This window comes from Curcuma longa, chromosome 3 (assembly GCF_044706935.1).
Source record: "Curcuma longa cultivar G26 ecotype Majalengka, Jawa Barat chromosome 3, ITB_CL_G26_1.1, whole genome shotgun sequence".
NCBI classification, from domain to species: Eukaryota; Viridiplantae; Streptophyta; class Magnoliopsida; order Zingiberales; family Zingiberaceae; genus Curcuma; species Curcuma longa.
Window position 1 is genome coordinate 16,490,439 of NC_133863.1, and position 12,435 is coordinate 16,502,873.

General features: G+C 34.6%; 1 protein-coding gene across 1 annotated transcript in view; it reads left to right on the forward strand.

The window, feature by feature from the left end:
• Positions 1 to 12,435, forward strand: part of LOC141824721 (uncharacterized) — a 43,986-nt gene extending 31,551 nt beyond the window's left edge. The window contains exons 4-8 of the mRNA XM_074712049.1: positions 7,845 to 7,987; positions 9,792 to 9,900; positions 10,382 to 10,489; positions 11,606 to 11,746; positions 11,818 to 12,435. Coding sequence (XP_074568150.1) covers positions 7,845 to 7,987; positions 9,792 to 9,900; positions 10,382 to 10,489; positions 11,606 to 11,746; positions 11,818 to 12,207 — 891 coding nt within the window. The 3' untranslated portion in view covers positions 12,208 to 12,435. The remainder of the gene's footprint in view (positions 1 to 7,844; positions 7,988 to 9,791; positions 9,901 to 10,381; positions 10,490 to 11,605; positions 11,747 to 11,817) is intronic.

The following is a 12,435-nucleotide window of genomic DNA, read 5'->3' on the forward strand; positions in this document are numbered from 1 at the left end:
AGAAGGAGAAGAGAAGGATGCAACGTCGGTTTCACGCGGAGGAGAAGGGAAAACGCTCGTGCATTTTCGGGCGGAAGAAGAAACGCCGTAGGGGTTAACGGATTCCTAATGGGTTTCGGGTTTTAAATCCGAAATCCATTACTTTACCCTTTTTTTTATTATCGTATTTTACAATCTATTCTGTTGAGATTAGCACGCTTTAACTCCTTAGTTTACCAAGCAGCTGATTTCACTGGCTGGAGACATTGAACGTTGAGAGTTAAACGTGAATGCTAGTTAAAGGTAACTAGTTAATTGGAGTGATCTGCCGTGAAACTTCATATGGTTCTATACATGTTAATGAAGATCTCAGTGGGGACCTCGAGGAGGTATTGGATCTGGCCTTCTGATGGGTTTCGGATCCCGTATTCAACCCCGAATACACACCTACATCCATCAACAACGATCCATTCCACTAGAGGATCATTGTTGCACTACCAATCCAATCCCCAAATTACGTTATGGGTTCCTTCTTATTATTTTATGCATTGCTCCCCGTGTTTAAGATATCGTATGTCCGTCAATTATCTGAGTTCACTGACAACTCAATAATCGACATCTAAGACCTTGAATAGTACCACTCATCCTTATTGTCAGCCGGACTAAGTCCACTTGCAAGATTTGACTTGACAATCCTTATGAGCTCTCCAAGGGGACATCATCAGCCCTACTGGGATACGGATTCCTTCTATAATTAATGACACACCGTATAAATAGTAACATCACCCAACTTACCGAGAATATTTGATCTGATGGAAAGATCTCACCCTTTGGTAAATCAAAGCAATAATTACTAAGTATAGATGCCCATTTATTACATCGGGATTAAGAGTGCATAATTATAATAACAGAGGTCTTGTTCAATTTGCGAGTCAGTGTAAATCGAACAACCTCAATGGTCCTACTCAATACACACAAAGTGTACTAGTGTAATTCTACAGTCAAGACAGACAGTCACCGAATTACACTACAACCATTCCCGATGGTTTGTCCAAAGTCATCTTGGTTGTGAGCCTTAGTTTATAATTCACAAGGGACCGATAATCATGGTCTTCTGTGTCTCACAGACACCAAGTTATCTACAATGTAAATTAAGAGGATTTTATTGCAAAATACACTATTGCAATCATTTGACCAAAACATGATACTTTATTTTATAAATATTTATATACAAAAGAGCTAGTTTTTTCAGTATACTTCCTAACAGTTGTATTGGTCTTCTTCTTCCCTATCGATTTGCCGACATCCACGCCTCCTGTCCGCGCGACGGCATCGCCGATCGCGTGAGACGCAATCCCGATTCCGCCGATCGCGTGAACGCGATAAAAATAAAGGAGGGGTGAATAGGGGTGGTTCTCGCCGCCTCTCTTCTTGGCTCGTCGTACGTTGGAGAAGCCAATCGTCATCTTTCTAGATAATCCTAATCTTCTTCTCCTCCTCCTTTAAGGACAGGGACTTATCTAAAGAGCATGTGCTGTCTATTTTAAGACCTTCCATATCTCAACTTTTATAAATTGATAGAATTTTACAGTTCCCATCCGTCCTCTACATGTGTTGTCTTTTTTAAGAAGTGAGGGTATTTTGTAACTTTATATATTTAATCTTCATTCTCCTTTCTTTCCTCCCAAATAAGGTAATACATGTTACATTAATGAACCTTCCATCCCTTCCAAACAAGGGGAATATAAATACTTTACTTTCTCTCCCTTTCCTTCCCTTCCTCTTCCGTTAATGAATCTTCTCTCACGCCATCCAAACAGAGCATAATTGGTCAGATTGGTAGTTAACATAAGTTTGGATGATTTACTTTGCTACTTGTTGGATATCATGTTACTACATGGAACAAAATTTTTGGCTGAATTTGTCTTTAAATTGCTAAGAGCAATGAAAGATATAAGATACATGCTGATCTAAAAAGAAAGTTTTCTGAATTTAAGAAATGCGATATGGTTATGGTTTGTATAAGGCAAGAACGATATGAAAAACAGGTTTATAAGAAACTTTATTCAAGGAATGTTAGTCCCTACAAAGTTTTGAAGAAAATAAGCTCTAACCTTTATGTCCATCTACCATCACACATGAGTATCAGCAACATCTTAAGTATTGAAGATCCTAACTTAGAAGATTAAGATGTTATGGTAAATAATGGACCTAATACTCACCTGCCATTAACTCAAACATTAAAAGAAGAAAGATATATCGACCATTAGATTATGTCAGATGGAAAATACGATAGTTTTCTGAATGCATATGGATTACTGATGATGAATTCTAATAGCTGAACCAAGAACTTTATGAAAGATTTTATACTTTTAACTCGCTAGGATAATTTTTCTCAACCGAGAGTTGGTGGAGACAAATAGTGGCCTCCTCTAAAAGTTTATAAATGCCTTATAATTTGGTAGACTTTAGAAAATAATAAGACAGTTTGGGAAATAATATAAAGTTCAATGATTCCAAAGTTTGAAAGTCAATGGTTAGAAGTCGAAGAGTCATCTATAAGATCCAACAATACCCAACGATTTTTAGCAATTCTAATATTTTTTTAAATTTTCAATGTTTGGGAAATAGAAGTGTCAACTAAGAGTCTTTATGAGTTCTTTATATTTTTATGTCAAAGTGTCCATTTACTAGTATAAATATATGTTGCTCTACTATTGGAAAATGATACAGAAAGTAAGGTTTAACAATTTTTCTAGATTGTGTGATGCAATGATTAAGGTGCTACTGATTGACACTGATGAAATTTATCATTTTGCCCATCAATTGACATCAAAACTTTTTGACACCAACACTAGAGGAACATATCGCATCGAAAATTGAGGGAGATAGGGAGAGAAGAAATATCGAGGGAGAGAAAGTACCTTGCGATAGAGGATGCAGTGGATGCGGTAGGATGTGGGTAAGGCAACGAGTAGGTTGAGATGGTTCAAAGAGAGGTGCTGGTAGCTAGCAATGGATGCAAGATCATGTAGAGGGATTGTGGTAAGGAGGAAGAAGGGAGAGATGTGTAAGAGAAAAAGAGAATTAAATATAATATAATTCCTAATCTTATAAAATATACTATTACCTTGTGATAGATGATGAAGTGGATGCGGTAGGATGTGGGTAAGGCAACGAGTAGCTTGAGATGGTTCAAAGAGAGGTGCTGGTAGCTAGCAATGAATGTAAGATCATGTAGAGGGATTGTGGTAAGGAGGATGAAGGGAGAGATGTGTAAGAGAAAAAGAGAATTAAATATAATATAACTCTTAACCTTATAAAATATACTATTATTCTAATTGAACTAATTATTCTATATATAAATTTAGTTTAATTTTAAACTGAATAAATAAATCCAAATTAAATTTAGTTTGAATCTGCTTGATTCTAATTGCCATGTCTACTTGATAGGTTCCATTTAATCCTAAATTGACTTTTACTCAACTCTATTTTTTAAAATATTAATTAAATTAATTATTTAAAAATTTAAAAGTAATAAAATATAAAATTTTTAAGTAAGATAAAATTTGATAACTAAAAGATTTTTTTTGTATAGTAACATTTGTGATGGCAATAGAGATCAAGAGAAATAGTGTTAGTATCTGATGAGAAAACTAAAATCACGAGATTATGTCTAGCTTCTCCTCCTTTGCGTTTTCTCACATATTATGTATTTTACTAAACTTATCCTATGTATTTGTATAAATTTTAATTCAAGTAGTGTTATATTGTTTTTTAAAAGAGGGAGAGAAATATATTTATTTTCTTTTATCATTCAAGATTTGGAAACTTATAAACACTCATCCATCCAAGAATTATCACATGTATATAATATAATATATACATTATATAAATAAATCAAAGTCATCATCTATGCAATAGAAACTTTAGGTGACACTTTTACATATTCTTAAAATAAAAAATTACATTAATCCATCTTGAAACATTTAAATAAATGTAACATAATTGATGTCTCAAATCATCAAAATATATCTAAAGATGTTGAAATCGAAGATCCCATTATAAATGCAAGTTCTTCGAGTTGATGCCTCTACAATAACTTAAAATTAAAACTAAAGATGATTCTTCATGACCATTTATAAATGCAAGTTCGATGTCTCTACAGTAAAACTTTAAGTAATTGAAACTATTTAATTATATGCAATAATAATAAAAATATAGATTTTAAATTTATATGCTATTAATACATGCTGCAAAAGATTCAATAAACAACAAACAATCCTAAATAATATCAAAATTTGAACTCAACATTCAACATCTTAAATATAATTCAATAATGAGCATATATAACAATCAAACATTAATAAAAATAATTTTTTAATTAATATATATTTTTAAAAATTCTAAAATTATATTAGTACAATATGTTATGGTACTGAAATTGTATCGTTTTGGTTAGAGACTAATACTCTGACATGATTTGAAATTTTAAATCTTAGTGCGATCTAATCCCCTTGGGTGTGATGCCTAAGTTTTTATAACCTTTCTACACTTGTTTATCTCAAATTTCATATTACTACTCTACCTATCCTTTAAACAATCAAGCTCTCTTCTTTCATTGCATCAGTGTCCTACATGTAACCAAGCGAAAGCTTTTTAAAAGTATGAACATAAATTAAATACTTTAAAGAAGTGCACAATTAAGGATTTTTTTTTATCACAATGAGTGTATTTTATGAACTAAAATATGATAGATAAACTAGGATGCAATAAATCAAGCTATATATATGATAGGGCTTTTGAGCTAAGTATAAATGGATTTTTTTTATGGCTACAGTATGATGGTATATAATACCTTTTTGAGAATAGTTAATTAAATGTATGAAATGTGAATTAGAAGATAGAAGTGACTTTCAAAAGTGAAGATATAATTAATTGTATATGAACTAAGGTTTAAAATATCGAGCTGTATCTAGGTTTTGATTTCGGACTAGAACGATATAGTTTTGGTACCGTATCGTACCGTGTCAGTATAATTTTTATATTTTTAAAATATAAAATATATTAACTAAAAATAAAAATTTAATCTAAATATTTAAAAATAAAAAATAAAATATTTTAAAAAAATAGGATAATTTTATGAGGCTTTAATTAAGTATATTTAAATTATCCTCAACTATAGATAGGAGTTGATTAAAAAATCAATGCCACAACCATGATTGAGCACACGCGACCGGGGGCACGCATGACCCACCGATGCCTCTGGAGGCGTCGCGGGACTCGAGTGACGCCTTCGGTGGTGTCGCCAGATTCGAGCGGTGCCTCCAGATAGTATTCTGGTCGGAACGCTGGTGTTAGTGTCGGTCTGCTCGAGATTTCAATCTTTGATATGAACTAACTATTGAAACCAAGTTTGCTGATGAAATTGCCATGGGTTTGGATCTTGATGGAAGTTGGAATGTCTATATAGTACAATAATACTTATTAGGTCACTAATAATATGTATTAGGTCAATTGCTTGGAGCTAGAGCATTAGGAACCCAATAATCTAGTATTTGTGGGTGTTTAACCATTTAAGTGGATTCAAATAGTGGACTATGCTTAAGAATTTAAGTTTGAGTCAATTAAACTTTGCTTGAAATTGTGGTTATTTATATGTACGGTTCGAAATGTTTTGTCATGCCAAACCACATAGCTAAAATGTACCATTCTAGTAACTTGCAAAACGCAAAACTTGATGGTATATGTATTCCCTTCTGTGTAAATTGTGCTACTCAACAATGAATCGATGAGTATTACCATGTTGACACTTGGTTTGTGTTAATGAATTCATTTAACGTTTTCCAATTTTCATTTTCTATTTGTTTTCAAAAATTCTAATTCAGTTGATTATTTAATTCACTAACAATTTAAGTGAAAGAAAATTAAAGGGAAAACTTATTTGAATTCATATCAACACACATTGAAGTAAAAAAATTAAATAAAACTCATTTTAATTCAATTATTTGATTGATATAGTCTTTATTTATTTATGAAAGGAAATATGAGCAAAACTCATTTAAATTTATGTTTGCACACTTCATTATATGTCAAGCTTGTTGTGCCAACAAGGCGTGTTACTATTCATTTTATTAAACTATGATATCATTATAAGTTTTTCTAGAAGTAAATAACTTAAGTGGAAGTTGATTAAGGTAGGAAGTTTATTTAAATTCATCTCAGTGTGCTTTAGCAAGTGTCATACCATATGAAGTCGTACTATTCTGGTCAAGTGCCAAAATCACAGCACAAAATGATATTTTGTACCTTGCTCCCAGGTACTTGTGTATTTTACCCATTCAAGTTGGGTGGTACCTATTTATCATTTGTAGTGAGTGTTAAACTGAGTTTGATTAGCATGTGGTTAATTGGAATGTTTGAGTAGTATCCAAAAATATGCTGCCTGATCTGTTGCCCTAATAGAGTAGCACCAGGAAGAAAGAGATCTTCTTTGCAGAATAGATCTTCTGTTCCTTTCTGCAGAATTTGCACAGGAGTGCAGATGCGCCAGGTCTTTGGGGGAGAAATGGCCAAATGGCAAGTGCATCTCATGCATCAGAAAGTTCCTGTGCAGCAAGATGTTGCCACTAGAGGATCTATAGGTGCTTGATATGGTGTTGCAGGAAGGGAGGCACACCTTGTAGGGGAAGAAGGGGTATTCGCTTGAGGTTGGTAGCTACTGCAGATTACTGAAAGGGTAGAGATTTCCTCCACTGAATGAGTCTCCTGTTCCCCTTCTGCAGACGAAGCACAGGGGTTGCAGATGCTTCAGCTATGTGGGGAAGAAATGGCCAAATAGCAAGTGCATCTTGTGCATTGGGAAAGGTTGCAAACAGCAAGACGATGCTGCTAGAGGATCTCTAGGTGATTTAATACACTTTGTAGGGTAAGAAGTATTCACAGGAGGTCAGTGACAACTGCAGATTGCAAAAAGGGGACCTCTGCTGGATTTGCTGGAATAGGACATGGAGTAAGAAGTGGAAAACATGTGGCTATGGGGGGCTGCTCAGCTTGGGGGAAAATAGGAGAGGTTGGTGATTCTTTTTTTCTTTTTTTTTTTTTCAAGTTTCCAGTGGCTGTGGATTTACTGCTGGAACTGGTGGTATGGGGTTTAGGAGGAGTTTGTGTGAATTCAGAGATGATGATGCCAAAGAGAAAATTTGAAGGGATCGAGTTTGTGCTGATACAATTTGATATAGCATGTCCAAGATGGAACAAACCTTTGTGTGCCTTGTAATCCAGAGGTAAAAAAGATGAAACTATCCAAAACAAAATTTGATTGTATTATTACAAGATTAATTGTTATCTTAAAAAAAGTGGGAGGCACGCTTCTTTTCTAAATCCTCGAATATCCCTGTCTTCTAAGACTTAGTCATTCATAAACTAGGTTCACTATAAAAAAAATACAAAAATCTTTAATTAAAATTAGTTTACCATTGTTATCCAAAGCTCCAGAATATTATTTTACCATATCCATGCTTCATACACATGTACTCCGTGATGTCTCTTCTAGGCATTTGCATTTTTTAAGATGTTATAGGTTGATAGCAATTTGAACTGGGACGTGAGGTTTCACCTTCAAGCCACACTCTATCCTTGTATAAATTGTGAACAACGTTATCAAGTTTCTTTGTAGACTCTTTGGCATTGACATATTTTGCTATACGTAGCTCAAACTTTTGACACTTCAAATACTCTTTTTGAGGCACAAAAATTTTCAAGTACATGTTCAGTGATATGCTTAACTGTATGTTTTTGCATCTAAACCTTTTTAATTTTTTTTATGATTGTTTACCATAACAAATAACTTCACTGTATGCTAGATTCATCTTTATGGAACATCACTTGGTGGATTCCTTGCATTGATCTTTGCACAACATCGACCAAGACTGGTTAAGTCTCTTGTTCTTTCAAACACATTTTTGGAGACACACAAGTTTGCAGCTGCCATGCCGTGGTCTCCTATGTATGTTTTCTTGATTTCTTTTCTGCAGATTGGATGAAAGTTTAAGTGTTTATTTCAACTATTAGTATTATTGTTAATGTGTTCTTTATTTTTTGTGGACATTTTTTTTTTATGTCAGTGCTGTTGATTTTTATTCCAAAATAAGTTTGAAAGCTTCCATGACATTCATGTGTTGTTGATTTTAAAGTTTGTTGTGCTGACCATGGAACATAAAGTTAGGGGTGAGCATTCGGTTAAAACTAAATTGACCAAATTGAACTAACTGACCAAACCGAATTTGTTAAAACCAAACTAATAGAATTTTTTTTGACCTACTGAACTGACCGATTTTTACTATTAAATCGAACAAATCAATAAAAAATGGATTAATTTGGTTGATAATCGAATTAATTGATTTTTTTTAAAAAATATTAGGTCTTTTCAATAAAAACTTAATCTGTTTAATTAACTGATCGGTTTGATCCAAGGTTTAAAATATCGAGCCGTGCCGGAGTTTCGGTCCTGGACCGGAACGATACAGTTTCGGTACCGTATCGTACCGTGCCGGTATAGTTTCGGTATTTTTAAAATATAAAATATATTAATTAAAATAAAAAATTTAATCTAAATATTTAAAAATAAAAAATAAAATTTTTTGATAATTTTATAGGTTTTAATAGGGCCTAATAAAATTTTTTGATAATTTTATAGGTTTTAATAGGGCCTATTTAAATTATCCCGAATTATAAGTTTGAACTATAGCTAGGAGTTGATTATTAAAATCTAATTAATACCTAAGTTAAAAAAAAAAAACTCGCGATCGCGCGATCGCGGCACGCGGACGCGGACGCGGGGACGCGGACGCGCGGACTGTCGCGGGGCCCCGGCGGCATTGCCGGCTCCGGGCGACGCCTCCGGCGGCGTCGCCGGCCCCGGGCGGCGCCTCCGGCGGCGTCGCCGAGGCCTCGCGACGCCTCAGGAGCGTCGCCGAGGCTGCGCGACGCAGCCGGAGGTTCCGCCCGGAGCCGGCGACGCCGCCGGAGATGCCGCCCGGCCGGAATTCATGTGCCGGCGCTGTTCCGGTGCCGGTGCCGCGTCGGAACGAGATTTTTCGTGCGTATCGGGCGATACGGCACGAAATTTCAAACCTTGGTTTGATCTACTGAACTAACCGATTTTTACTATTAAATCGAACAAAATAAACAATGGATTAATTTGGTTGATAATCGAATTAACTGATTTTTTTAAAAAAATATTAAGACTTTTCAATAAAAACTTAATCGGTTTAATTAAAATTAAAAAACCTTAATATTTTTTTATTATTTAATAAAAAAACTTAATTGGTTTAATCATTTAATTGATTTTTAAAATTCATAACTGACTGAATCAATTTAACTGAGATAACAGATATATATATATATATATATATATATATTTTAAAAAAAATATGAATTCCCAAATTGACGGAACTGAATTTTTGAATTGATTTGGTTCAGTTGGTTATTTTGGTTGAACTGAAATTTGCTCACCCTAATGGGTGTGTTAAATTGTTTGTACCATATGATAAACTTGTTTTTCTATACTTAATTGGAGGTGATGTAGCTAATATTAGTATGGTCTGCCAAGTAAATTGTTCAATGATCAATCTGAAAAATATTGGTATTGCGGCAAAAATTAGAAAGTTGCAAAAGAAATCCTGGATTTGTTGGATGATGTGTAACATATATATATTTTTTTGGCTACAAATAGTTGGATTAACATGTCTTATTGTTGTTGAGTTTAAAAATCGAACTGCCTTTGGGCATTCTTTCTGTTCATATTGCAGTGTTAATTGGACGCCTACTTTTCTGTTGAAGCGATACATCTTATCAGGAATCCGTGATGGTTCACATGAGCCATTCATTTCTGACTCTATAGATTTTGTTGTTAGCCAGGTACTTACATACTTTTTTAAGAATGATTAAAATTGCTTCCAGTCAAGTTCTCCATATCGTCATATCATTGCTATTAAAACACTATTTCAGCTGATTTAGAAGGTAGAGGTGAGGTGAGCATTCAGAGTATTGAATAATGCCAACCTACTTTAATCTTAAACAGTAATATGATAAGGAGAACCTTAATTTTTGTTATTTTTTTCTTAAATGTTGGATATGTCTACTTGCATTGGTTCGTCTACCTCTCATAATTATCCATTCTTCACGTATTCAGCTACTCTGTTTGGTACAGATGAAACTGCAATAGCTGTGATGCAGCATGTGCTTATTCAGTTGCATTTTTTAAATATAAATATCATCGTTAAATGTTGATTTCTGATCTTGTTAAAGTAAGCATGACTTGGATTGGCCAACAAATTAACATATTTTGCCCAGTTAGGTTATTCCTCTTGGTGAATATTTAAAAACATTTAACATGCAGGTGGAGACTTTATCAAGTGATGAGTTATCCTCAAGGTTAAAGTTGAATGCTAATGTTGCATCAGTTGGCCCTCTTTTGCTCTCAGATTCCTTCATCACAATCATGGATGTAAGTTCAGGCCTGATATTGCTCTAGCTTTGTGTTTTTTGTAGGATGTAATGATTATGTATGCAACTGAAAAGGGGAGGAAGAAATGCATACAAACACATAAGCACTGTGCGATGAGAGAATCTACATCAGAAGATAGATATGCAGAACGTCTATGCTCCTTTTCCATCCAATTGTTTCATATGATGATTTGCAGAGCAGAAGTTTTTTTACTCCAATTGGATGGTCTTAGAACTGTCACATTTCTGGAATAATTAAAAGTAATTTTGTCCTCATTACAACCAAGGAGATGCGATCATTTACGGACTGAATAGTTCTTGCACACAACATTTGAAATTGAATGAACTTCATAGGCTATTACCAAGCTCACTAATCAGTCCTGTTACCAAGGAAGGTTTGTGCGTGACTTTGTATATCTAGTGTTTTTTTGTGCCTAAGGCTGTTTTGGTGTATTGCATGAGTAACATGTGCCAATTTGTCTGAAAGAGGGGAAAAGTCAAAGTGAATTACTACTAATCAGTATCATTAGAAAGAAGGGAAAAGTCAAAGTTTTAAAGGAAGAACACCGAAACCCCTTTTCTAGCACTGGAGATTCTTCTGTGGGGTTTGGTCATTATATGACATTCAATACTTATGAAGGATGATTGCAAATGTTAGGTAGACGTTAGCTTCATAGATGAAAGGTATCTCGATTCTCAAGTAGTAGTTCTTATCTTGATCCCCATTTGAATTATGCTAAGTGCTTCCCATCATGAGCAATATGCAAATGGCATGGTCAGTAATCTATGAAATGGCACTTTAAAGTGCGTACTAATTAGTGGAATTTCATTGATTTTCCTGTTATAGTCAACTAATTACCTCCCTACCATTGTATCAGATGATGTATCTCGACCATATTGTGGATACACATTTCAGTTATAGCATGATCTAGTATAACTGTACAAGCAAAAGAAAATTTTTGTTGCAGATTTCCTTGTAAATAAATGACACAAACGTCTCTTTGTAAGTTTTTGGTTGCCTTAAAATGCAGGGACTCTTTTACACTCATGCAAACATCTAATTGTAAGTTTCTGCATATACTGGAGCGTCATCTAATCACAGCTTCTGTTTCTTCAGACAAATGACTACTGTGCTGTTCCTCAGCAACTGAAAGACCAAGTGAGTGAAAGGTTCCCTGGAGCTAGACGAGCCATCCTGAAGACTGGTGGTGACTTCCCCTTTCTTTCTCGTCCAGATGAGGTGAACCTGTATCTTCAGGTACTGGAAATCTCTAGATTAATTAGCTTTGTATTCCAAATTCTGGTTTCTATCACATAGAGATCTCGCAGCTCCATCTGAGACGAGTAGGGGTTGAAGCACAGCTAGATAATCTACCGGGAATGTCAAAAGATGATGGCGCTGAGCAGTCCAACAATGATAATAATGGCGAAAACAATTTTGGCAATCTTCCTGGACAAAGGAACAATGGAGCTAATGATGGTGCCTACCAATCTGGAACTTCTCGACAAAACGGGGATAATAATGGTTCTAATGAAGCCGCATCATCAGGCCCCAGTGCTGACAACTCGAGTGGATATTTCGTAAGCAGTAAAGAAATCGCCAATATGAAGGAATTCGCAACCTTTCCACTAATCATCCGGGTATTGCTCTTCCGTACAATTCTACATCACCAAATGGCTGCATTTTATATCACTTGTAAAATATTCCTCGATGTTTAGAGATTTTGTTTAACATATGAATTTCCGTGCAGTTGTTGTTGGGTTCATGCATACACGTGCATGCATTTATTTTAAAAAACATGGATCTGAGAAAAATTAGGTGAGGTCATGCCGGTCATGTGATTATTTTGGTTTTATTTGATGGACAAAGCGAATGCATTGTTGCAGCCTTGAATTGTATTTTGTTAAATAGGAGCTAAGAATTGTATGAACTTACAGTTCTAAATG